Below are 26,124 nucleotides of genomic sequence, written 5' to 3'. Positions count from 1 at the left end.
GGCTTATCTTTTCGGCGCTTCTCGTCTTCGGCCGTCGCTGAATTGATGCTGTTGGCTACCGTTTCGACTCTTGGGGTACTCCTCTCTCTCTCTCTTTGGCTTCCGCTGCGTTGTTGTCGTTGGGTTTTGTTTCTCGGTGTATTCCTCGCCGTTTCTGTGTCGGTGCCGTTGGGTTTCGGTTCTTGGTGTATTCCTCTGCATCTTTGGCTGCTGCTACGTCGTTGTTGTTGGGTTTGGTTGTGAAAAGCCAGTGGCGTCCGCCGTGATCGCGACTTTAAAGAAGATAATAAGCTGCGTAGGGCTTAGAGACCCCTCGGGCCGTATATTATATAAAATTAATACCATGTAGCCTTCGTGGCCTTCCCCCCTCCCCCTCCCCCTTAACCTAAAACTGAAAAGTCAATGCTTAAACCTAGAAAACGAAGAAAAGTCAAAATCTTAATTCTAATAGAGTAGGTCCGGGTCCCTCCAATGCACTATGGTCCAGAATTCGTTTATTATACCCGATACTCAAAATGAGTATTGGGGTATATTAGATTTGTGGTAAAAGTGGATGTGTGTAACGTCCAGAAGGAATCGTTTCCGACCCTATAAAGTATATATATTCTTGATCAGCATCAATAGCCGAGTCGATTGAGCCCTGTCTGTCTGTCCGTCCGTCCGTCTGTCCGTCTGTCCGTCCCCTTCAGCGCCTAATGCTCAAAGACTATAAGAGCTAGAGCAACGATGTTTTGGATCCAGACTTCTGTGATATGTCACTGCTCCAAAAATATTTCAAAACTTTGCCCCGCCCACTTCCGCTCCCACAAAGGGCGAAAATCTGTGGCATCCACAATTTTGACGATACGAGAAAACTAAAAACGCAGAATCGTAGAAGATGACTATATCTTTTAGAGTGCAAAATCTTAACCAGATCGTATAATTATTACAGCCAGAATCACGAAAACAATTTCACTATTTCTCGCTCTGTCTCACTCTAACACACAGGTTTCATGGTCGGTTTTGCCAATTGCAAAATATGAGTTCAAGGATCTCAGAACCTATAAAAGCCAGAGCAACCAAATTTGGTATCCACACTCCTGTGATATCGGACCTTGACCGTTTCCTGTCCAAATTTCGCCACACCCCCTTCCGCCCCCGCAAAGGACGAAAATCTGAGGCAACCACAAATCTCAGAGACTATTAAGGCTAGAGTAACAAAATTTGGTACACACACTCCTTTAAGATGCCACTATAAAACGTATATCTCAGAATTTCGCCCCACCCCCATCCGCCCCCACAAAGGACGAAAATCTGTTGCATCCACAATATTGCAGATTTGAGAAAACTAAAAACGCAGAATCATAGATAACGACCATATCTCTCAGATTACTGATTCTGAATGAGATCAGATCATTTTTATAGCCAACAGGAACAAATCAATTTGCATTGGCTACGCAGCGCCCGACGTCACCCTCAGACTGATTTTCTGTCCCCCTCGCACGCACTCTTTGTCGTGTCGTTTAATATTAGCGGCGTCTGCCGGAGGAGAGCCATACTGACTTAGTATCGGGTATAACCGTAGAGTTGCGGTGTCCGCAGCAACTCACACGTTCCCCCTCGTTTTTGTATAAAGTCGAAATTTTTATGTGAATGGATTACGTTTTTTCTTGCAAATTCTCAAAGTAAATTCATCATACATATTAAAAAAGAAAAAAAAAAATTATTTAGCTTCCCTGAAGATTTTAGCGAGCTTTTGAAAGTGATCAGCTCAATCGATCAGCTGATTGTGGGAACAAAATTGGCGCCAAATTACTTGTTTACATTTTTACGTGGCGATCGAGTAAATTTGCTCAAATAAATTCGGCTAAAAATGGAAAATGAAGATAAAGGTATGTAGTATCACTAACCATACAGTATATAGATGTGCCAGTTCATACAACGAAAGTGTCACACACCGACTTGCGCTATCCGTACCCCAGAGTGACGTCATCATGAGAGATAGAGCGCAGAGAGAACATCTTTGCATGTGTTAGTACACACGCAATATGTTTCGACAAAAATATGTGATTGTATGTTTTTTCAGATTTTTTGAACTCTCTCAGGTCTGATCTGTTTTGCCACCAGCATGTTTTAGTGTATGGGTGCACATGCATTCTCATGTACTTTGCGTGTGTGTGTTTACTATTGCTGGCCGCTAGAACTGAAATTTGAGTTTGGTTCTTGTTTCGGGTCTTTTGATGGACTGACCTACCGCCACAAAATAAATGAAGAATGGGCAGGGGGTGGGGGTATGGTACACTAGGGCGCGGGAAACAAAATAAAAGCTGTTATTTGTTTGATTTATACCACAAAATATAAAATATTACAATAATATAATTACACATTTATTTCCTTATTTTAAACTGGTTGATTATAAATTATAAAAATTATGCAAGGGCCGTCGGTTCTCGACGTTTTGTTTATATTTATATTATATTATATTTATATTTTTGTTTATTATAACTAAAAAAATGATGTACATATCTAAATATACAATATAAGAAAAAATATATACATACATATGTATATACTTAAATAAATATGCATAAATATAAATGGAATTGGTTTTACATATATTTCAAATCAATTGTCAATCGCGCGCTTTCCGACGGGAATCTGCAAAGTACAAATTTAGTTTTCCAATTCCCTTTTCGCCTGTACTTCGTCTCTACCGCGACCCCGCTGCCCATCGGTTTCGTCTGTTCGGCAATTCTGGACTCTCGAGCCTCAGCACCGTCGAAGCGGTGGTCGCGGATCGCAAGACCGACGTGGCTTTTGTCCTAACAAAAACAATTAGAACACCTGAATACCCGACTGAATCGAAAAAGCATCTTCAATTGCAAAAGCCCATTCCACTTTCACCAGATGAAGCTTTAGCTTACCTCCTGGAAAATTCACTCAACAAACAGCAGTATACAAACACTAGGCTTTTAAATAAAAGGCATAACTGCGACATTTATCCTAGCTATAATAAAGCAATGGAAGCTAAATTACAGCGCCGACCAGAGTGCATAGAAGTAATGGAAACTACTGCTCGAGTGCCATTACAAAATCTTTTGGATCATACAGCACATCGAATAATTAAATTACAGTCCGATGTTTTCAAGCAGTTCCCGGATGCATCTAAAATCAAATTAATCTGCAGCTACGGATTTGATGGCTCAACGGGTCATAGTATATACAAGCAGAAGTTTTTAACTGAAATACCTGGCAGTCAGCTTTCCGATCATTCTTTATTTGTAACTTCTGTTATACCCATACAAATTACAGACACCTATCATCGGAACATCTGGACAAATAGAACACCGCAGTCTATTAGATTTTGCAGACCGCTAAAAATTGATCTAGTAAAAGAAACTACTGCGCACATAATTATAGAAAAAAAAGATTTAGATTATTAAATACACACTCTTAAACCCTTTGTTTATAAATTAGTTGAGAATGTTGACATAGTAGTTACCTATGAAATGCATATGACACTTATAGATGGAAAAGTGCTGAACGTATTAAGCTGCTATCATCCATAACCAACTTTAGCGTATCCCTTTTAAATAATTTTCACATAATCTTAATCGCAATTTCGTGTAACTATTATATAAATTCGGAAAAATTTCGTTCTTTTTGTGAGAGTACTTTTTGCTTATATATGCAAACATATCCGTGGTACCCAATGTCCCCTACGATTCATAAAGTATTAGTCCAGGTTTTCAAATAAACAATTCGACGTTGGTTCCACTTGGATGTTTAGGAGAAAATGTACAAAAAAGACAGATTATCACATGCAAGAAAAAATAGTCGGGTAATACTATGACTGACATTTTTTATAGAGCGATAGATTCCTCGGATCCATTACTTTCGAGTGTCTGTTTAAAGGAGAGGGAAAGGAAAAACAAGAAAAAGCCTCTTTCCAAAGAAGTATTAAGCCTTCTGGAGTTGCCGTCTACCGAAAGCAAAGATTCATGTGAATACGAAAATGACTCGCAATCTGATTTTGATTCTGATTATAATATATACGACATAGAACTAGAAGAAGAAGATGAGGTCATTTAAGAAAAAAATTAGTGTGTAATAAATTTCCATAGTTTATATATAAATATAGATAATTTGAAATAAGATATTATATATAATGATTTAGAAACAAAATGTAATAAATTTGAAGTATGTAATTTAAACTTCCGACTTTATGCAAAAAAAAAAACAAGAACAAGTACAAGTATATGTACAAAATCTAAAAGCTCTAGCTTTAATTTCCAGCTCTGTGTTAAACAAATCTGAGGTGCTCTGGGGAAGGGGGTCGATGGCGTGGTCGAATCTAAAACAAAAAAAAACCGAAATTTTATAAAAATACTCAAAATAATTGTGCAAAGTTTCAAGGCTCTAGTTTAAAAACTAGACTTTATGCAAAAAAAAAAAAACGACTTCTGGACCATAGTGCAATGGGAAAATGCTGGCGAGTTGATGGGCGAAAAAATGTGGATGGAGCGTACGCTCCCTCACAACTGGAGGGATCCTAAGCTACGTTTCCTTATTAGAATTAAGATTTTGACATTTCCTTGTTCTCTAGATTTAGGCATTGACTTTGCTGTTTTAGGTTAATGGCGAGGGGGAAAGGCCACGAAGGATACACATTATTAATTTTTGATATTATACGGCCCGGCCAAAAAAGGGGGAAAGTCGCGATCACGGCAGACGCCACTGACTTTTCAGGGTCGGTAAACCAGCAACAACGACGCAGCAGCGGCAGACGAGAGACGACGAAAACGCCGAGAACCGTAAGTCAGCAAGCAACAAAACAACGGCAATGAAAAGAACGAAACGACGAGAACCGCAAGCCAACAGCAACGACGCGCCAGTAGCGGAAAAGAGAGGCGAAAGTCACCGGCGCAGCAACAGACGCCGAAAGAGGATGAAAAAAAGGGCGCCAGCCTTCTGCCGCAGTAAGAATAACGACGCTAGCCGCCCACGCTGACGCTGGATCGGCAGAGCCGGCAGAACTCCGGTTCGGAGCTGGAAAAACGTGAAGAAAAAAAGAGTCAGAGAGTGCCGAATTGAATGGACCTATTCGCGGAGAGAAATATTCAGACCGAGTGGCAGCTGAAAAAAAAAAATCGGAGTGAAACGGGAAGATTGTGATTAGTGGAGGAAAAGGAAGGATCCTGTACTGACGACGTGCCTACTGAGGAGAGGAAGCTGCCGGCAACTATATACATACATACGTATATGAATATTACCCTATACTAAAAGGAACTTCATATCGATAAATTAACATATTTTTTATGTTTCCATCCTTTCTTTCTTCCTAATGATCTGAAAAAAAAGAAGACAAATAAATACATACATATGTATATATGTATTTATTTTATTTTGTATTCCTTCAGAAACTTACGGTACGTTTCCGAGTTCGCATCCGTTCGTAAACGACTCCGCCTTTATTAGTCCAATCTTTACTTTCCTCGTGCTCGAGTCGTGTCACGATCTCCTCGGCAAGGAGCTTGCAGCGTTTGCGGTTCAATTCGATGTTCATAGTTTGAAAGTAATCAATAACTATGTATGTATGTCCGCAAGGCGACCTCTTTGCCTGGATTTCAGTTTTGCAGAGCCTCGTCTCAGCTTTTGCCACTGTGATCGGACGTCTGCCCAATGGAGTTTTTGCACCGATTTTGTTCTGAACTTTCAGGGCGGGCGAGGATGTTTAATGTATCTGAATTTTGCATGTCTGCGGAGGTGATGCTTCAACAGTTAGTGGACCCTGATGGGATGCAAATTGACTTGAAAGTCTAATTAAAGGAGATTATTAGTGACTGCTTACTTTGTCGAACAGTTCTTGTTTCTTTTGCTGCTCCTCAGTTTCCACAATGGATGTCCATAACTCCATCATTCGTCTGGCGTATCCTCCGCCGGGCACTTGTTGGTGAGCACGGACCTGCGGAGCAGGTTCATCGCTTCCCGATGTAGGGTGGTGCGACGTTGCGTGCTTGCAACAATAGTAATAATTAAAATTATTTGTCATTTCACACGAATATCGTTAACAGCACTGAAGTCGGCAATAGCTCGTCGTTTAAAAAAGCAATACGGAGGCTTTCATTGTATGTGTGTCTGCCAAAAAGCGGACAAGATTGTATAAAGAGGATGAAAAGAACAGTTAGGTTTACTTGGCGTACGTGCACATGCAGTCAGCACAACCTTTATTCGGACACCCGTTTATTTCTTTATAATTGGGAAAACACAAATAAAACTGGGGGAAAACCATTATTTTTCGTACAAACTACAATGTGTCCGAATAATTTTTGTACGTAGAAAAGTGCCTTTTTTATACTTTTATGTTTTTTTATAAGTTTTTATGGTTTTATGTTTAAAATTAGTATTAGTAACATGGATCTTCATAATGAAATAAAATTTGTTTGTTAAAATTTAATTGTTTTCAAGTTATTTGAAAAGAATGTGGAAATAGACGGGGTGTCCGAATAAATGTGCTAATTGTCCTTTGATAGCAAAGAATATACATGTATGCATATATAGAGCAGAACTGCAAAGAATTATGTGCAGTAAATCCTCAATACTTGAACCTTCTGTACCTAGAAAAATCCAACCGTCGTCATGGACCAATTCATTTCGCCCTACGTCCGCACGCTGTCCGAGGAGCAGCTTCTGAACGCGATACAACACGTAACGCGGGAGAGTCGCTCCGCAGAATTGAATTCCGGCGAAGTAAACATGCTGCATAACCTCCATTTCTTCGCGACTGATCCTTTCGCAGTCATTTTTGACGAATTTCATATGCGTTGGGGTTGGCACGGAGTATGGAAGGTGCTGGTTATCGCGGCCTTCAATATGGATGGGAGTAATTTCCATTAGATCCATATTAAATTGGTAAGTGTTCTATAAATTTTTATATTTAAATTTTTTAAAATTTTTTTTTCTATATATATTAATACATTCTATTTTCCCACAGAGCTTGGTCACGGACAAAGTGATGGGGAACACGGAGATCAACGATGGATTGATGACGGTGCTGGACGCCATACACCGACTTGGGTACACAAACCGTCTGATGTGTGTCATATCGGACGGGTGCCCCGCCAACTCGCTGGCGAAATTTCTAGCGAACAGGGAAGTCCCAGTTCTCTGGGACATAGAACATCTCCGCAATATCCCCAATATATCGACACGGAGTACCCACCCGTTACAACGGATTACAAGGGCTGCATCGCAACGGAGCTGGTACAGCTCAGCATGGTACATGTCAGCACACTGGGCAGGCTGAACAGCGGGGACCTCGAGATGTCAGGCATAGCCATAATGGCTTAATGGTCCAAGACGTCATGGAGGATTTGCCGGAGGAAGGACGCCAGCTGTTCACAGTCATACAGGTTTGTTGCTTTTGTCGTAGCAATATCGGTGATGGATACTCCAAACCCAGGATAGACTTGCAAACTATCCTTAAAAATCTGTCCTTTTCAGGACCACCAACATTTTATAAAGAGAGATACATATTTTCAACCGACGGTGTTTACATAATTTGTAATGTTTGTAGATGTTTGGTGGAAAACATGATAAATATAGTTAGCATTTAACAGAAAGCAGTTCAAAACGGAACTTTTGACCTATGTACATATGTGCAAGTTTTGTTATCCACAACAGTCAATCAGCTAGCTGATAGCCATCAGGTGCTACAGGGGGACAAACGGATGACGGGTCGGCTCGCACAACTGTGAGCTCGGAACTGAGGCGCAGCCGCTCCGGTTAGTAATACCCGGTGCGGCCTGCGTCCCACACCCCGTAGGACACAGAGGGTTGCGAGCGAACCGTCACCCGCCGTAACTGTACACACCGGTGGAAGTGCGACTACACTCTCCCCGTGAGGGCGGCTGGAAACAGGTCCTGGCACGGTCATGTCTCTGGATGCTGGCGAATGGTAGTCGGGCGGAGAGAAGAAAACTCTAGGTGAAATTACCCCAATCCAAGGTGACACTGTTATATGCTTAGGGATGCATGGCTGGGGGGGTGCCCGGTCACTAATATGCGGACTCTGGATACCTGTAGACCTCCAGTTTAAATCAGGCTTCCCGGGGCAAGCGGGCTATGCATCGGGTGACCAACCCCATCCCGCCTACTCGTGGGAACAAAAATGCCAAACAAATCATGCCGGTACTCCTCTTAAAGTACCGGAGGGACAAGCCAATCCCTCTGTACCAGCGCCTGGGAAACCAGATCCAAAGAAGACGGGGAAGGAGACTGAGTCGGTCCACCGTCTTAAGGCAGCGGACGCAGCGAGGGGGGGCCCGAAAAGCCAAAGCTGCCAAGCAGAGCGAAATCGCGGCTGGTAAGCGCACCAGGACCGAGGAGCCCATGGGGGCACCGGCGAGCAGCGTCTCTGCACCACGGGGAGGAAAGCCGTCGTACCAGGACAGGAGACGAGCGGCTTTCATCCTGTCCAACGAGGACCCGAACTTTAGGGCGTCGGCAGAAGGAAAGGAGCAGAGGCTGTGGGCCTCCTCAATCCTGCCATTCTTCCAGCCAGCTAAAGCCGGAAAGGGCGCAGCCAAGGCCCCCAACAAGCGGCAACGCTCAGCCGAGGACCCCGCTAACCAGCCAGGCCAAGCCCAGCAAGCCAAGCGGGTAAAGACCCACCTCACGAACCAGTCGTTCGCTGAGATAGCGAGGGGCAAGACCCTAATCGGTGCCCTGGACAGGGTCGCGACGACGGCCATGTCCCTCACGATAAGTGGCACCTGGTGGATAACGAGCTCCAGGAACGGTTCCCACATGAACTGGAGGAGAACGGCGGATCACCGCCAAAGTGTGAGGACGCAGGGCGGCATCAAGGCAAGGTCAAAGCAATAGCCTGCCAAGACGCTCGCTCTGCGGCCCTCTACATTAAGGCGGTGGCTGCTCTGAAAGAGGTCTACCCAGGGGCGAAGCTGGAGGCCGTGAGATGGGAGGATGTTCCCAGCCGCCCGAGAGCCAGAGCATGGGTCTCGGCAAAACCTGCAGAACCTGAGAAAATCCTCAGGTTGCAGGTCTGCAACCCCCACCTTCCCACAGCCGATTGGAAGGTGGCCAAGGTAGAGGACATCCAGGGGCAGAGGCGCCAGATTATCCTCGTCCTAAATGAGGAGTCGCTAGAGCCCCTCGCCAAAACGGACGGTGTGGTCGACTACGGGTACAAAAAGGTCACCATAACCACCTATAAGTCGGATCGCAAGGGCAGGCAAGCGGAGGTCGAGCCAGACCCGGAGCTGCCGAAGATCCCGAAAGAGGGGGCCTCGTGCGAGGAAGACAACCGGCGTCGGATGCGGCGTCCATGATGTCGGACGACATCCTGGACGACTGAGCGTTCGAGGAGAGCGACTTAGCCAGAGGTCTCAGCCATATCGTTGTCGGGGAGGAGCCGGATTCCCCCGACAGCGATCTAGAAGCAACAATGGTGGAGGTGAGACTCAGGAATGTCACTGACGATCCTGCAGATAAACCTCCACCATTGTAAGGCAGCATGCGCTGCTCTACTGCTCCACCTGGCCAAGGGTGGAGCCGACATAGTCTTCATTCAGGAGCCCTGGATCCTCGGAAACAGGGTCTCCGGTCTGAGGACTTCTGACTACAAGCTATGCGTAGCTGAAACCGCAGGTAAAATTCGTACCTGCATTCTTGCAAAAAGAGAGTTGCAATTATGTTTGCTCCCAAATTTCAGCAATGAAGACCACACCGCAGTGAGCCTCGAAGGCCAGGAGCGCATGAACAACCAGACCCCCCTCCACACGCGCCTCTTCGGGCTCTAATCGCAGACTGCTCGGCCAAGGACATCGGCCTAATTGTGGGGTGCGATGCCAATGCACATCACTGTCAGTGGGGAAGCACTGACACAAACGAAAGGGGTGAGTACCTTTTCAGTTACTTACTGACCACTCAGATGGTCTTATTAAACCGGGGTAGTGATCCCACCTTTATTATTAAAAACCGCAAGGAGGTCCTGGACCTCACGCTTGCCTCTCAGGAGATACAGCGTAACATTGTACTTTCCTGAAGGGTCCTGAAAGAGCACTCCTTCTCGGACCATAGGTACGTAGAAACAATCTTCTCCTTCGCAGTACCGATTCCGGAACATCAGGCGGACAAACTGGACTACTCTGATTACCTCTGTCGTGTTCTCCCCGAGCCCCCATCTGAGGAGGAGTTCTCCACGGAGGCCACGACTCGTCTTCTTAAGATCTTTACCGACGCCTGCAATAAGGCGCTCGACAAAGCATGCTCCTCTGGCAAGAACAGAGGCCGGAGGAAACCTGAATGGTGGAATCCGAAACTGGGTGAACTCCGGAAAGCCTCCCGGAGACTCTTCAATAAAACTAAGGCTGAAAACGTTGAGCAAAACTGGGCCGAATACAAGGCCAGTCTGTCAACCTACAACAAAGAACTTAGAAAAGCCAAACGCGCCTCCTGGCGTAAGTTCTGCAGCGAAATCGAGAGTAACTCAGAAGCCTCGCGCTTGCGCAGAGTTCTCTCGAAGACAACACCCACCCTGGGCTACTTGAAGAACGCCGACCAGTCGTGGACTACGTCCAGCAATGAATCGCTAAATCTTCTCCTAAATACTCACTTCCCTGGCTGCGATGAAAACAGACCCAACTACTTCGCGCCTCCTTCTGTCGTCTCAAATGCTCTCCTGAGCCTGCTAAGCCAGGAGAAAATCTCCTGGGCGATCAGAAGTTTTAAACCTTACAAGTCCGCGGGCCCAGACGGCATTTTCCCTGCCCAACTGATTCACGCGGGACTTAAAGCCATTAAATGGCTCAGAATAATTTACGAGGGAATCTTCTCCCACGGGTGGTTGGGCACTCGGGACTCCTATTCCTAGTGATCACCTCTCGACGCCCTTCCCGGTATCAATCCCACTTAGGGAGGACAGGGAGATGGGCGAACCAGGACCTGCAAGTGCGGTTCACTTCTACACTGATGGCTCAAAGCTAGACGGCCGCGTGGGAGGCGGAGTCTACTGCAGCGAGCTGAACATCAGTCATTGCTTCAGGCTCCCGGACCACTGTAGTGTGTTCCAACCGGAGATTGAAGCCATCAAGGAGGCCATTTCTATCGTCTCGAAACTACATCTAGACACGCACTTAGTGTGCGTCTTCTCGGACAGCCAAGCGGCTATTAAAGCTCTAGGCATAATATCGTCGAACTCAGCGACTGTAAATGACTGCCGCAGGTCTCTGCACGAGATCGCAGAGCAGTTAGATCTCTTCCTACTATGGGTCCCCGGCCACAGGGACATCGAGGGGAACGACGCCGCCGACGAGCTAGCCAGGCAGGGTACTACGATCCCTCTCCTATCGGAGAGGGAGCAGGTAGCGATGCCCTTGGCTACGTGCAGGCTCCTAACGCACGAATTGTTCGAGCAAAATGCCAATAGGAGATGGCAGCAAACCGTCTCCTGTAAAGTCTCAAGATTGATATGGCCATATCGATCGAAAAAGCGCTCAGCAGAGCTGTATAGACTCAGCAGAGCACAGTGCTCTGCAGTTACTCGAGCCATTACGGGACACTGGCAGATCGACACTCATGCCTCCAGACTGTCAATCCCTCATAACGACTTCTGCAGGAGTTGTCGCGACGAGGAGGAGGAGGAATCGGTCCCCCACTTCTTCTGCCACTGCCCAGCCCTTGGAAATTGTCGTCTTCGTATTCTCGGGGCCGCTTTCCTCATGGACATTTCGGACCTGTCCTAAATCAAACCAGGGACCTTGTCCAAATACATCCAAGCCACCGGATGGGACTGCCCTTAATCCTGCAGTAGTCTGCTGATGATGATAACAAACTTATGACGTGTGGCAAGTTTGTCTCGTGGGGCCAGGAAATCAATTTGTACGAGTTGCGCAGCAAGGTTGCTGCCCCACAGAAAAGTCAGTGCGATGCAGCAGGTAGTTTTGAGACACTTTTCGTTTCCCACTTCCCCTTTTTATACCCGATACTCAAAATGAGTATTGGGGTATATTAGATTTGTGGTAAAAGTGGATGTGTGTAACGTCCAGAAGGAAATCAATAGCCGAGTCTATTGAGCCCTGTCTGTCTGTCCGTCTGCCCGTCCGTCCGTCTGTCCGTCCCTATTAGCGCCTAGTGCTCAAAGACTATAAGAGCTAGAGCAACGATGTTTTGGATCCAGACTTCTGGGATATGTCATTGCTAGAAGAATATTTCAAAGCTTCGCCCAGCCCACTTCCGCCCCCACAAAGGATGAAAATCTGTGGCATCCCCAATTTTAAAGATACGAGAAAAGCAAAAACGCAGAATCGTAGAGAATGACCATATCTTTTAGACTGCAGAATCAGATCGTATTATTATTATAGACAGCATCAAGAAAACAGTTTCATTTTTCTCGCCCTATCTCTCTCTAACACACACGTAGCATAGCCAGCTTTGCTAAGAGTAAAACATTAGCGCCTAGATCTCAGAGACTATAAAAGCTAGAGCAACCAAATTTGGTATCCACACTCCTAATATATCGGACCGCGACGAGTTTGTTTCAAAATTTCGCCACACCCCCTTCCACCCCCGCAAAGGACGAAAATCTGGGTATATTCATAAATCTCAGAGACTATTAACGCTAGAGTAACCAAATTTGGTATCCGCACTCGTGTTAGATCTCACTATAAATCGTTTATCTCAAAATTTCGCCCCACCCCCTTCCGCCCCACAAAGGACGAAAATCTGTTGCATCCACAATTTTGCAGATTCGAGAAAACTAAAAACGCACAATCATAGAGAATGACCATATCCGGTTGCTGAATCTGGATCAGTTCGGATAATTTTTGTAACCAAAAGCAAGAAATCAATTTGCAGTGGCTACGCAGCGACCGACGTCACGCTCAGACTGATTTTCTGTCTCTTTCGCACGCACTCTTTGTGGTGTCGCTTAATATTAGCGGCGTCTGCCGGAGGAGAGCCATACTGACTTAGTATCGGGTATAAATGTAGAGTTGCGGTGTCCGCAGCAACTCACAACGTTCCCCCTCGTTTTTTGTTTGTTTGTTCGAATATATCACAATATAGTCTTTTTAATCTATGAATATTTCTTTGCTTGACGATTATTCATTTGAGATTTAACGGCGACGTCACTCCGCCACTTAGCTCGCATAGGATCGCTGCACAGGAACTGGCGGAGGAATTTTCGATTTGCGCTGCTGCTGTCCTGAGGGTCTTGGCTGCTGCTGCTTTTGTTGTTGTTGGGGCGACTGTGGCGAAGGAGACGAAGACAAAGGCGAGAGCGAGGATGACCATACCGACGAGGTGGAGGACGTCGATGAATTGATGCTCGTTGGAATTCTGGCGGGCACTGCCTTGGGCAGGCAGCTCCGTTGACTTATCTTGCTTCTGGAAATACGTCGCAGATTGGGATACGTATACACATTATGGGATCTATAGATGTACTCACCTTCTTTGGTGATGCAGCCGCTGGTATCTGCACCGGGGTCGTCACCCGGTTCCAGCCATTGCTTCGACGCCACTGACTCGATGTAGCCGGCGCGGAAAATTTCCGGTTCAGAATTCGGTCCTTCAGCTTGGACACGATCGCCAGTGACGAGGGCGCTGCCTCCTTGGCAATTTTCGCCATAAGGGCACAGCTGATGCTGTCGCTGCGCACAAGAGTGAATTCGAGCTCGCGACGCTGATTGTGGCGTAGGATGCAGCTGGGCTCCTGCTCTTCCAGCACAGACTTGGACTTTACCAGCACATGGGACGGGCATCGCAGCTCGCTCTTGATGATCTGTGCTATGCATTGCTGCTCATTGAGGGGCTGCAAAGGCGTGGCGCTCATGATCAGCGGCACGTCCTCGATCTCGATGTCACCGACGCAGCGCCGGCACTCGTCAATGACCGCATAGTCAGGCTCTTCTTCCTGATCGAGCTGATCGAGTTTTCGTCCGTTTCGCTCATCCGCTGAGCCCGTCCCGCCTCGCTGGGCGTGGGACTGGTGGCGGCCCGGGACGTGTGTGCCGCTTGGCTCTCGGACATGCCTCATCATCGTCATCCTCGTCCTCGCCGTCCGTCTCTCCCTCGAGGTAGGAGTAGAGGCTGCGCGACGAATTGGAGCTAATGTTGACCAGCTTGTAGAAGTCGTTGATGAAGTCCGTGCACGCCAACTCTTCATCCTCCGAGCAGACAATCTGAAACAGAGAGATCCATTCTAAAATTCTTTCATCTGCAGCTTTGTATCGTGGTGGGGGAGTTGTAATAAAACACTCCAGGGGGCAGGGGCAGGAGATCGACGATAAAACGCAGCAGCACGCGCCAACCGCCCACCCACCCCGACTTCTGCTGCCCAGAATTACAAATATATGCAATCATTTCTATTGTGAGGAACCATGGTTCCCACAGGCCAAGTGCGACCAAAAGCACAGTCGGATAAAAGCTGACGGCTGGCCGGATAAGGCGAAGGTCAGGCCAGATGCCCACGGTTATCCGGATGCGGCGAAGAGGCCAAGGGCCTCGAGAGGAGAAGTGCCCTGCTCTCGGAGAGAGAGACACACGAGAGGCAAAGGAAACGGCGGGATCGGGCCGGCAGTAATCTGGCGCATGACCAAATAAGGGCACGGGATCACGCCACCGACCAGGCCCCGTTACGAAGGCCGTGGAAACCAGGAGACGGCGATGGAAAACTACCGACGCCGAGCCGGGGCCTGGCAAGGGGCTATAAAAGGAGGCTGCGGCGTCGAAGCGGGTCTCTTTTCCGTGGATAAGTGATTGCGCGCGCACGTTGAGACCCGGTCGAAACGCAGGAGTGATACTCGGTACGAAACAAAGAAGTGTAGTGAAGTGTAGCAGCAGGCAGACAGGCCCCGCCTGCCCCCCAGAGTAAGTCTAAATTAAGTGAAGATCCCCGTACGCCGGCGGTAGCTAGGAGGGGAGTGCGAGACGTGGAGTGCGGATTTGAGTGGCGGACCAAAGCAATAGCAGAGGTCAACTTGCCCCAATCAATAGCCTCGACGCTGCCACACCCGACGAGAGCCCACGCGTGGTGGAGATCGGTAGTTAAGAGAAACTGTAACACCTAGCCCTAAGTCCTAATAGAATTGCGAATAAAGCGAAATTCAAGTAAAGAAAAGGAAAGTCTTATCATTTGTCGTTGGGGGCAACAATAAAAATACGTTGCTGCGAATCTGCCGACCGCTGAGCAAGCCCAGCAAACTCAAGCGGGCCCAAAAAGCAGGTTCGTTACACTATTAATTCGTTTCATGCATGAGCCGACGAGTCCCAATAGGAAAATGTGGCCCGCCCCCCTTAAACATGCTAATTAATTAACTGCGGTAGCGGATTGCGTTTTTAAAAAGTTTTTATTTAACTTCTTAGTTTACAGATATAGATTTAAGTTGAGGGTCACAAAGGATTCCGGACAAAGGACAAAAAAGGGTTTGCGCGATCTTAGTTTTTTAGCTCGACTTTCGGTGTCGCTTCTGGATCGTCGATCCCTTTCGCGAATAGTTTTTCTATAAACATCTCAATTGATTTCGCCATCCCGAGTATTGGATTTCGTCATCCAAAGAGAGAACTGTAAAATGCCCAAAGTGCAGGATCTGCAGAAAGCCGGGTGTGATATTGTTTATGAGAAGCCGGGTGTGGGCAAACATTGTTTTTCCATTTAGGCGAGTGTCAAAGATTGGAATTGTGGCGGGAGCCATTGAGATTGTACATCTTAGAAATCAATTAGGCGAAGGCCCAAGATTGAAATTGTTTTCGTCTTAGAAAGCTAAGATTGTTTACAACTCGTATAAGAGCCCAATAGAATTGGGTACGTTAACTTGCATGGTGCGCCCATCACGTCTTCATCGATTGTATGTGTGTGTGTGTACATGTGCAAGAAAAACGGATGGACCGATATGCGATATTTTTTGTACCGATACTTGTTTTATCAATCTTTGATAAAACAATATTCTTTTTAATGGCCTTAAGCTCTGTAATGCGATTAAATTTACTATAAAAATGTACTAAAAAAATACCATCGAGACGGTACATCTCCCAGGAGAGGGACCGGTAACCTCGATGGATCACATCCTCACAAAACGTAACATAAGCTGGGCAATAAACAGCTTCAACCCGTTCAAATCGCCAGGCCCAGACCAGGTAATCCGGCCCAACTTCAGAAGGCCGGGGATACGGCCATCAACTGGCAACAAGGTATCTTCAGGAAGATACTGGCTGTGGGTACAATCCCGCGAACATGGCTTAAGGCAAAGAAAGTCTTCATTCCCAAAGCAGGAAAAGCCTCGCACTCAACTGCAAAAGACTTTAGACCACTCAGCCTATCGTCCTTCCTCCTCAAAACATTTGAGAGAATCGTCGGGCTGCAACTGAGGACAACTATACACCCTCAGTTGCTGTCAGGCGCATGCATACCGGAAAGGAAAATCCACGGAAACGGCTCTTCATAAAGTGATCTCAGCGGTAGAGAAATCTCTGCATCACAAAGAGTACTCACTCATAGCCTTTCTCGATATTGAGGGAGCTTTCAACAGCGTTGTACCGGGCGCCATTACAGAAGCCCTGACTGACCTGGGGGTGGACCGTTACTAGGTGATGCTCACATACAGGACGGTGACATCATCGATGGGATCGTCCGCCCAGTCGAGGTATGTCAACAGAGGCACCCCGCAAGGTGGTGTCCTGTCCCCTCTTCTGTGGGACATAGCAGTCAACAAGATTCTATGTGACCTAGAAGGGGGGCTGCAAAGTCGTGTCCTATGCGGACGACGTTGCGATTATCTTCTCGGGGAGATACCCCCAAACACTGTACGACCAAAGACTATACAATACCAAGATGTTGCATGAGGAACAAATTCTTTGTCAATTTTCGTTTGACGCTTCATGGTACGTGCGCGCGAGGCTATTACTTCAATTCTCTTTTACGCTACCTTCGCCTCCGAAATGCTACTCGGCTTCGTCAATGCCTCGGTCAGCGTCGAGTCGGTGTGTCTCGAGAGATAGAATACAAAAACAAAATATGAATCGTCTGCGTGCCGAAACCGTAGGGCAGCGTGGTCGCTGATGTCTTTGGCGCGGCACAGTGGGGACTCAGCCGAAATAGTAAAAACGAGGGGGAACGTTGTGAGTTGCTGCGGACACCGCAACTCTACGGTTATACCCGATACTAAGTCAGTATGGCTCTCCTCCGGCAGACGCCGCTAATATTAAGCGACACGACAAAGAGTGCGTGCGAGAGAGACAGAAAATCAGTCAGAGCGTGACGTCGGGCGCTGCGTAGCCACTGCAAATTGATTTGTTCCTTTTGGCTATAAAAATGATCTAATCCAGATTCAGCAATCTAATAGATATGGTCATTATCTATGATTCTGCGTTTTTAGTTTTCTCAAATCTGCAATATTGTGGATGCAACAGATTTTCGTCCTTTGTGGGGGCGGATGGGGGTGGGGCGAAATTCTGAGATATACGTTTTATAGTGACATCTTAAAGGAGTGTGTGTACCAAATTTGGTTACTCTAGCCTTAATAGTCTTTGAGATTTGTGGTTGCCTCAGATTTTCGTCCTTTGCGGGGGCGGAAGGGGGTGTGGTGAAATTTGGACAGGAAACGGTCAAGGTCCGATATAGGCTCTGGCTTTTATAGGTTCTGAGATCCTTGAACTCATATTTTGCAATTGGCAAAACCGACCATGAAACCTGTGTGTTAGAGTGAGACAGAGCGAGAAATAGTGAAATTGTTTTCGTGATTCTGGCTGTAATAATTATACGATCTGGTTCAGATTTTGCACTCTAGAAGATATAGTCATCTTCTACGATTCTGCGTTTTTAGTTTTCTCGTATCGTCGAAATTGTGGATGCCACAGATTTTCGCCCTTTGTGGGGGCGGAAGTGGGCGGGGCAAAGTTTTGAAATATTTTTGGAGCAGTGACATATCACAGAAGTCTGGATCCAAAACATCGTTGCTCTAGCTCTTATAGTCTTTGAGCATTAGGCGCTGAAGGGGACGGACAGACGGACAGACGGACGGACGGACAGACGGACAGACGGACAGACAGACATGGCTCAATCGACTCGGCTATTGATGCTGATCAAGAATATATATACTTTATGGGGTCGGAAACGATTCCTTCTGGACGTTACACACATCCACTTTTACCACAAATCTAATATACCCCAATACTCATTTTGAGTATCGGGTATAAAAATTGTATGAGTGCTTTCGATAAATTTAATGTACGCATCTAATAGAGAATTTTCCAATCAAATTTTCAAGATAGTTTTAGTTTAGGAGATAGAAGCACTCAAAGTTTATATATATGTAAGTACTCAATGCAAATATCTATTGAACTCATATTCACTAACTAATTTAGCAAGCTGAGACGTCCAAAGGTCCCACTGTGCCGCTCCAAAGACATCGGCGATCCGCGACCACCGCTTCGACGGTGCTGAGGATCGAGAGTCCAGAACAGAAGAAACCGATGGGCAGCGGGGTCGCGGTAGAGACGAAGTACAGGCGAAAAGGGAATTGAAACCCCGCGCGCTCCCTCGTGCCCTTTGGGTTCTAATGTTAGGACCCGCCATAGAACAGCTTTTTGGTCGCTCATGCAACATCTTGGTATTGTATAGTTTTTGGTACGACTTAATGACCGCAAAGCTAGCGCAACTGTCGGATTGGACAGAATCGCGCGGTCTGGGAGTAAATCCCTCAAAAACGGAACTCGTACTATTTACAAATAAATACAAGGTCCCGCCCCTCAACCATTCAATACTACAAGGATGCAGGCTCTCCTTTAGCGACAGTGCCAGTTACTTAGGGTTGGTAATTGACAAGAAGCTTAACTGGAACCTGAATGTCAAAGACAGAGTGAAGAAGGCAATGACTGCCCTCTACACATGCAAAAAAGCTATTGGGCTAAGATGGGGTATGATCCCAAGCATAGTCCAATGGATATATCAAGCTATAGTTAGACCAATACTACTCTACGGAGTTACGGTGTGGCCGGCCCTATCAAAAAGGGCGATCACCAAGCAACTGGGCAAAGTCCAGCAGACTGCCGCCCTATGTATCAGCGGAGCTCTTCGCACCACCCCTAATGATGCGCTAAATGCCATCCTGTGCCTACAGAGCCTTGACCTCGCAGGAAAGGAATGGGCAGAAGCAGCAGCAATACGTCTAAGAGACTCAGATCAATGGGTGACACAGTGCATAGGTCACTCAGCCATATTAAATAACAGCAGTACCGTCCCCTCAAAAACAGACTACCAAGTTCCAAGAGAGTACACAGTCACTCCCTTCGACACAATCATCCCTCACAGAGACGAATGGCTCGAGGGACTCCCAGGCCCAGATGGGGCCATAAACATCTTCACAGATGGATCAAAGCTGGACGACAGAGTCGGAGGGGAAATCTACTCTGAACAGCTAAGCATAAGGCATTCCTAGATTGGTGTTCTGGTAAAGCACAACATCCAAAATTATATAACACCATTCAAACTCAACACAAACGAAAAAATAAAACGAGGGGGAACGTTGTGAGTTGCTGCGGACACCGCAACTCTACAGTTATACCCGATACTAAGTCAATATGGCTCTCCTCCGGCAGATGCCGCTAATCTTAAGCGACACGACGAAGAGTGCGTGCGAGAGAGACAGAAAATCAGTCTGAGCGTGACGTCGGGCGCTGCGTAGTCACTGAAAATTGTTTTGTTCCTTTTGGCTATAAAAAATATCCGATCTGATCCAGATTCAGCAACCGGATAGATATGATCATTATCTATAATTCTGCGTTTTTAGTTTTCTCGAATGTGCAATATTGTGGATGCAACAGATTTTCGTCCATTGTGGGGGCAGACGGGGGTGGGGCGAAATTCTGAGATATACGTTTTTTAGTGAGATCTAACAGAAGTGCAAATACCAAATTTGGTTACTCTAGCGTTAATAGTCTCTGAGATTTGTGGATGGCCCAGATTTTCGTCCTTTGCGGGGGCGGAAGGGGGTGTGGCGAAATTTTGACACAAAACGGTCAAGGTCCGATATCACAGCAGTGTGGATACCAAATTTGGTTGCTCTAGCTCTTATGGGTTCTGAGATCCTTGAACTCATATTTTGCAATTGGCAAAACCGACCATGAAACCTATGTGTTAGAGAGAGACGGAGCGAGAAAGAATGAAATTGTTTTCTTTATTCTGGCTATAATAATTATTTGATCTGGTTGAGATTTTACGCTCTAAAACATATGTATAGTCATCCTTTACGATTCTGCGTTTTTGGTTTTATCGTATCTTTAAAAATGTGGATGCCACAGATTTTCGTCCTTTGTGGGGGCGGAAGTGGGCGGGGTAAAGTTTTGAAATATTTTTGTAGCAGTGACATATCACAGAAGTCTGGATCCAAAACATCGTTTCTCTAGCTCTTATAGTCTTTGAGCATTAGGCGCTAATAGGGACGGACAGACGGACAGACAGACATGGCTCAATCGACTCGGCTATTGATACTGATCAAGAATATATATACTTTATGGGGTCGGAAACACAAATCTAATATACCCCTATATATACCCCTTACAGTATATGTGCCTTTTTCTTTGTTTGTACCTTTCGATGCGTGTCGAACATGGATAGGTAAGAAGCGAAGCGGAAGCCTAACAGAACAGGAAAATCCATGAGCTCTGGTTTCGGCCCCAATAATAAGGCCCCCAATAAGATAACCGTTATAACTACTTCCCGGCCGATCAAAAAATTAAATTAAATGTTTTAGAAAAAGCCAACTTCTATGAAATCGATTGCAATTCGCTACAAGAAACCTTTTTTAGACAAGATCCAATAAATGCAAGTATTTAGAAGAGGTCAGTCAAATAGAAAATTGATTCAATAATCGGATAAAATTATTTGGGCATGGCTACATAAAAAACGAGCATTTATTGGTAATAACCATTTGACGACAATGAGCCCATTAAGATAAGGCTTCAATTAATGCAAAAACAATTTAGTCTCTGTTTTAAACCTATTCCAACGATATTTTGCAGTTCATCGTCATCCTACAGAGACCAAGAATAGGTATAAGGATATAAATAAATACAAGATAATAATCATATGTCTAAAATTTCTTTATTAATTACTATTTAAAAACAGTTCGAAAAACAGGATCTTCATATTAAACTAACGAAATAGGGTATACAAAGGCATATACACGCGTGATGTCTTCAAATACCAGCAACAAGGCGACTGTTTTTTTTTTTGTTGAGCTATTTCGTTTAAACCTTGTTTTAATCAATAAAACAATAAAATCAAGCACTAAAAACTAGCCTGTATTCCTTAATGGGCTAAAATGATGGCAGAAGTAACAACTAGTTAGCCGTCATTATTCAACGGAATATAAAAATTGGGCAATATAAACGATTATCCTACTTCGTTTTTTTTTGTTTTGACCTATTTCGTTAAAACCTTTTTAACGTAAACTCCAATAAAAGCAAGTATTTAGAATAGGCCAGTTAAGTAGAAAAATTATTCAGTAATCGTATGAAACCAGGTGGGCAGGGCTCAGGGTTTTATTTAGCTGAGAATATTCCACGGAAGATCAAAAACGAGGAATTTGTAAAATAGAATTTGAATTCGTCATTATATTTACGGTATATTTTGAAAATGACACGGTATATTTTGATATATTTCTTAGGGTCGGACGGTATATTTTAACGATAAATCCGCGGTCACACTGCTCGGAACAAAAAAAAAAATAATTGATAAAAATATATGGTTTTATTTTTATTTGTATATATACGTTCTTGTTGCTAATTGCCGCATGTAAACTATTGCGCTATAACGAATTTCCGAAACGTCAATCTACAAGTTTCACGGAACAAAATAGAACATTGGTTTGGCGAAGACAGCAGTTTAACAAGGATAGGATGTTTTGATAGAGGAAGTTTATTTTTGAGCTATGAAGGTAAGTACACTTGCAATTCCCCTTCTAGGCAAAGCCGATTGAGCACCTATTTATTGGTTATTAAAACCATCATAGCATATGCTTACTTATCGTCAATACATACATACAAACACAAGCATGCCTATACATGCGGGTGTGTGATTTATTTGATTGATTAAACCACATAGTATGTATGCATGTACATATCTTTGTTATTGTACCTTTAAAAGCGTTAACTTGCCTGGCAATAGTTATAAGCAGTGAAAAGTCCACATAATACTCAGGCCTGTCATCAACATGTTAATGGCTTCCGTAAATACCGAGAATAGATAGGAATAGGAATAGGAATAGAATGAAAGTCGCTGGAATTGTTATGTCGTCATGCATGCACACAAGCGTACATGTGTGCGTGTGACGGTATAGAACATTAATTTAAACAATTTAACCTTTATAAACCCTTAATAATCAATTTTCTCGTCTCGTTACAGTTGTATCCTGAAAGCACCTCGAAAGGAATTTAGAATTGAAAGCTACCTCAAAATATTACCACCATGATTGGGCCCAGTTCACAAGTCAGCAAGATACTATTAACGCTACTGTTTCTGTTGATAATATTCTACATTTTTATGGATGTGGAGCTTTATTTGCGGATTCATAACTATGTTATAGAACGGAATTACCATACCAACACCTCGACAATATCTGCACCATCGCCTGTTGCACCAGCAGGAACATCAGACCACAGTAGCAGCACGAAACTTCCCACCGCTGAGAAAGAGCCGTCCTATGAAGATCACACATGGATATCTTGTGATATTAATCCGCTCTGCCATGTAACTGTCAAAGCTATATTGCTGGACCACACGAACCACTACCTGTTTGCACCACTGGCCACTATGTTCGACAATGTCATTGGATTCTCCCGTTCCACGTTCATCACGCCCAATATGATATCATTTTTCCATGTGGGTGTGGCTTGTTTGTCTGGAAAACTGGTGGCATCCGATAGCCTGGGATACAGACGGCTGGGCGTGCTCCTCTTCCAGATACGCACCTTCCTGGATGATTTGGATGGACATGTGGCTCGAGTGAGAAAGCATATTAGGGGGGAGCGCTCCGAAATTGGCACGTCGGGCTACTATGTGGACGGCCTCTGCGATGGACTCGGCTGCATTGCCCTACTGCTGGGCATATTCTTTTACCTGAAAAACAACCCGCCTCGACGGGGCTACTCGATCATACCAATGAGTGACCCCAAAACACCTGAACCGACAATGATTCCAAAAATGAAGGCAACCACGCGAAAAGTGGCCAAAAATGTGATCAGCTTCACGGGACAACTCTTGCTCAGTTCGACTGCTTGGAATCGCTATATAGCCGTCTACCAGAACATGTTGGAGCGTGAAGACGTTAGCAGCAGTCAGTACCTTCATTGCCAGAACTACGTATTCAAGTCCAATTGGTTCTTTTGTGTGGCGTGGATGTGGCGCATTGTTAATGTACACTCATTGCTCCACCTCGTGCTACTCAGCATTTTTTGCGACAAGCTGTGGGACTTTTTGAGAACGATACGTTATAGCGGTTACATTATATTGTTAGTTGCAATTTGCTTAACTGAAATGCACATTTTGGAGGCACAGAACTACATTTTTAATTCGACAGCGTGCAGTAATATTTCACTGTGATTTTATTAATATTACGAGAAAATACAATAATATTTCTGTAGTGGATACAACGATGCCTTTTTTGTTATTTATATGTATGTATATAATGATTGATGTCTGTGTATTGTAACCATATTTCTTAAACATCAATATTTCAAAACACAAAACAACTATTGCATCTTTTCATACAGAGATACTTTTTGTTAAGGCCGACTACAAGAGCATGTCTTCAGCTGTGATAACAATGTTATTGATCAATAAATCTATAATAAATTGTTATAAAAACGTATCAAAACGTAATTCTTGGGGGTCTTGTAGCTTGTAGATATGGTATCAAAGATCTGGGTCCATAGAGGAATATTAACAATATTTCGTTCTGTAACATAAGCAGGAAAAACCCTGATTTAAGTATATTCTGAACATTTTTCTTGGCTATAGTAAATGAAGCAAAATTAAATAGTTTCCATTCTGAGTGATATATGTACATATATACTTAAAAAATAAACGAAACGTAAAAGACAGTGTGAGCGTACATTCTTGGGGTTTTTTGTTCTTTACCAATTATTGAATTATAATATAATAATGTAAAATTTTATTATTTATCTTTCATTATATATTTTTTAAATTTGCAAGAAAAAACCATATCAATGTTTAAAAATTCTTGTTTCGTTTCGACTGTTCCAAAAGAACGCATTTTAAGAGAGGTGAAGGTATATTTATGGTATATTGGTATATTGAGGTATACTTTGCCAGATTCATCAATCTATTAAATTTCATTTTCAACGTTATATAGAAATCCAATAAAAGCAAGTATTTAGAATAAACCAGTTAAGTAGAAAAATGATTCATGAATTGTATTAAATTATGTGGGCATGGCTAATTGTGCTATATAGCTGGTAGTATTCGACGGAATATCAAAAATGAGAAATATGTAAAATAGAACTTGAATTCGTATGTATATTTACGGTATATTTTTTTAATGAGACTGTATATTTTGGATTTTTTTTTTTTGAATCGGGTAGAATCTGTAATAACCTGGGGTAAATGGATGTTATAGAATTTTTAATGTGTTTGTCATCCCAGGCAAAAACAATTTATATTCAGTATATTTTAATATTATTCAATCAGGCTGGCTCCGTTTTTCATTTACTTTTGCGGATTACGTTTTCAGCCAAAACGTTTCGTTTTCGTTTTAAGGTGCTCCAGTTTTCACATATTTTTTTTATCGATATGTTACATTTTGAAGTCCGAATTAAATTGGGCGGGAAACAGCTGTGCTCACCCAGATGTTCTGTTAAGCGCATGTTACAAGCACAGTCTGAGCTGTTACATGCACATTTGTGCTGTTATACGCAAAAATGTATTACTTCGCTACGTTCCGATAACCAAATCGGAATGCCTCAGCTGCTTACACCAAAACGAAATTTGTTGTTGCTGTGGCCAATTTTGTCCGAACCAAATTTGAGGTTGGGTTAAAATAAAATTATTTATAATTTACCCTGATATAGGTATCAAGTTTATGTTAATGCATCAATAAGTCATCTATTTTTTTCCTTTTGCAATTAAGGTTCGTTTTGTTGTATAAAAAGCCGTTTACTTTTCATTTCGTCAACGAAAATGTTTTCGTTTTGAAAACGAAGAAATCTTGCGGAATGGGAAAAGGAGAGCCCCAATTTATGTGATTTCAAAAGTAAATCGGAAAACTTTTGTGAATGTGAAAAACGGAGCCTGGCTGATTATTTTCAATATTTCAACGATATTTTAAAGCTTATTGTATTCTTGTAGGGACCAAGAATAGGTCTAAAAAATGTCAATTTGAGAAAAGGTCATTATTAGTTACGTTTTATCTTCATATCAATATTTACACACGTCGGCATAAGTATTTTGAAAAAGCTCTACGCAACGTTTAGCGTTGAATTTTGACGAATTGCTACGTGTTACAGCTCTCTTATCTGATTTACCGCTAACTACATGAATGCATAAAGTATATTGCAAATTATCTTCGTAGTTGCATTTTGCGTTTTGTTAATATGCTTCTTATTCTCATTCGTAATCTGATCTTGGCTGGACAAAAGTATTTTGTCAGAACTTCAATTAATTTGTATTGATCTGCTGTTGATAGAAAGCGAAACCATTATTACGGATTATCTCAGTTTAGAGATTGTAAATGCTGATAAAAATTGTTTTCGTTCAATAATTTGTGAAATATGAGTAACCGAAAGGAATTCAGTGAATCTCTTAAAAATGAAATAATAGTGAAGTTCAACTCTGGTATTTCAGTGCAAAATATCAGTAGATTATAGTATATTTCACGTTAGACAAACTGCTATAAAAAAACAAATTTAAAAAAACCAACACTGCTAAAAACGCTACACGTTGTGGCAGACCACGAAAGAAAACTGCCAAGGTAGACACTTTTAGTTTGCGGCAATTTAAGCAGGATGTCTTGAAAACTCCTCGATCGGTTGAAAATGACTTGAAGGAAACAGGAAATTTTGATGTCAGCGAACGGACAATACGTAGAGGTCTTAAGGAAACTGATTTTTTAA

At 43.9% G+C, this 26,124-nt stretch overlaps 1 protein-coding gene and 1 pseudogene across 1 annotated transcript; one reads left to right on the top strand and one right to left on the bottom strand.

Moving 5' to 3' along the window:
• Positions 1-7,662: 7,662 nt before the first annotated feature.
• LOC6899601 (uncharacterized) lies at positions 7,663-14,351 on the bottom strand (annotated as a pseudogene).
• A 7,367-nt stretch (positions 14,352-21,718) lies between these two features.
• On the top strand, positions 21,719-23,646 carry Cpes (Ceramide phosphoethanolamine synthase). The gene is made up of 2 exons (XM_033378192.1): positions 21,719-21,932; positions 22,400-23,646. Exon 2 carries the CDS (start codon positions 22,463-22,465, stop codon positions 23,594-23,596), a length of 1,134 nt encoding a protein of 377 aa, XP_033234083.1. The 5' UTR covers positions 21,719-21,932; positions 22,400-22,462; the 3' UTR covers positions 23,597-23,646.
• Positions 23,647-26,124: the final 2,478 nt, after the last annotated feature.

Source organism: Drosophila pseudoobscura, chromosome 3, assembly GCF_009870125.1.
Source record: "Drosophila pseudoobscura strain MV-25-SWS-2005 chromosome 3, UCI_Dpse_MV25, whole genome shotgun sequence".
Classification (NCBI taxonomy): Eukaryota; Metazoa; Arthropoda; class Insecta; order Diptera; family Drosophilidae; genus Drosophila; species Drosophila pseudoobscura.
Note: the sequence above shows the minus strand (reverse complement) of the source record. Positions and strands in the feature narration are given on the sequence as shown.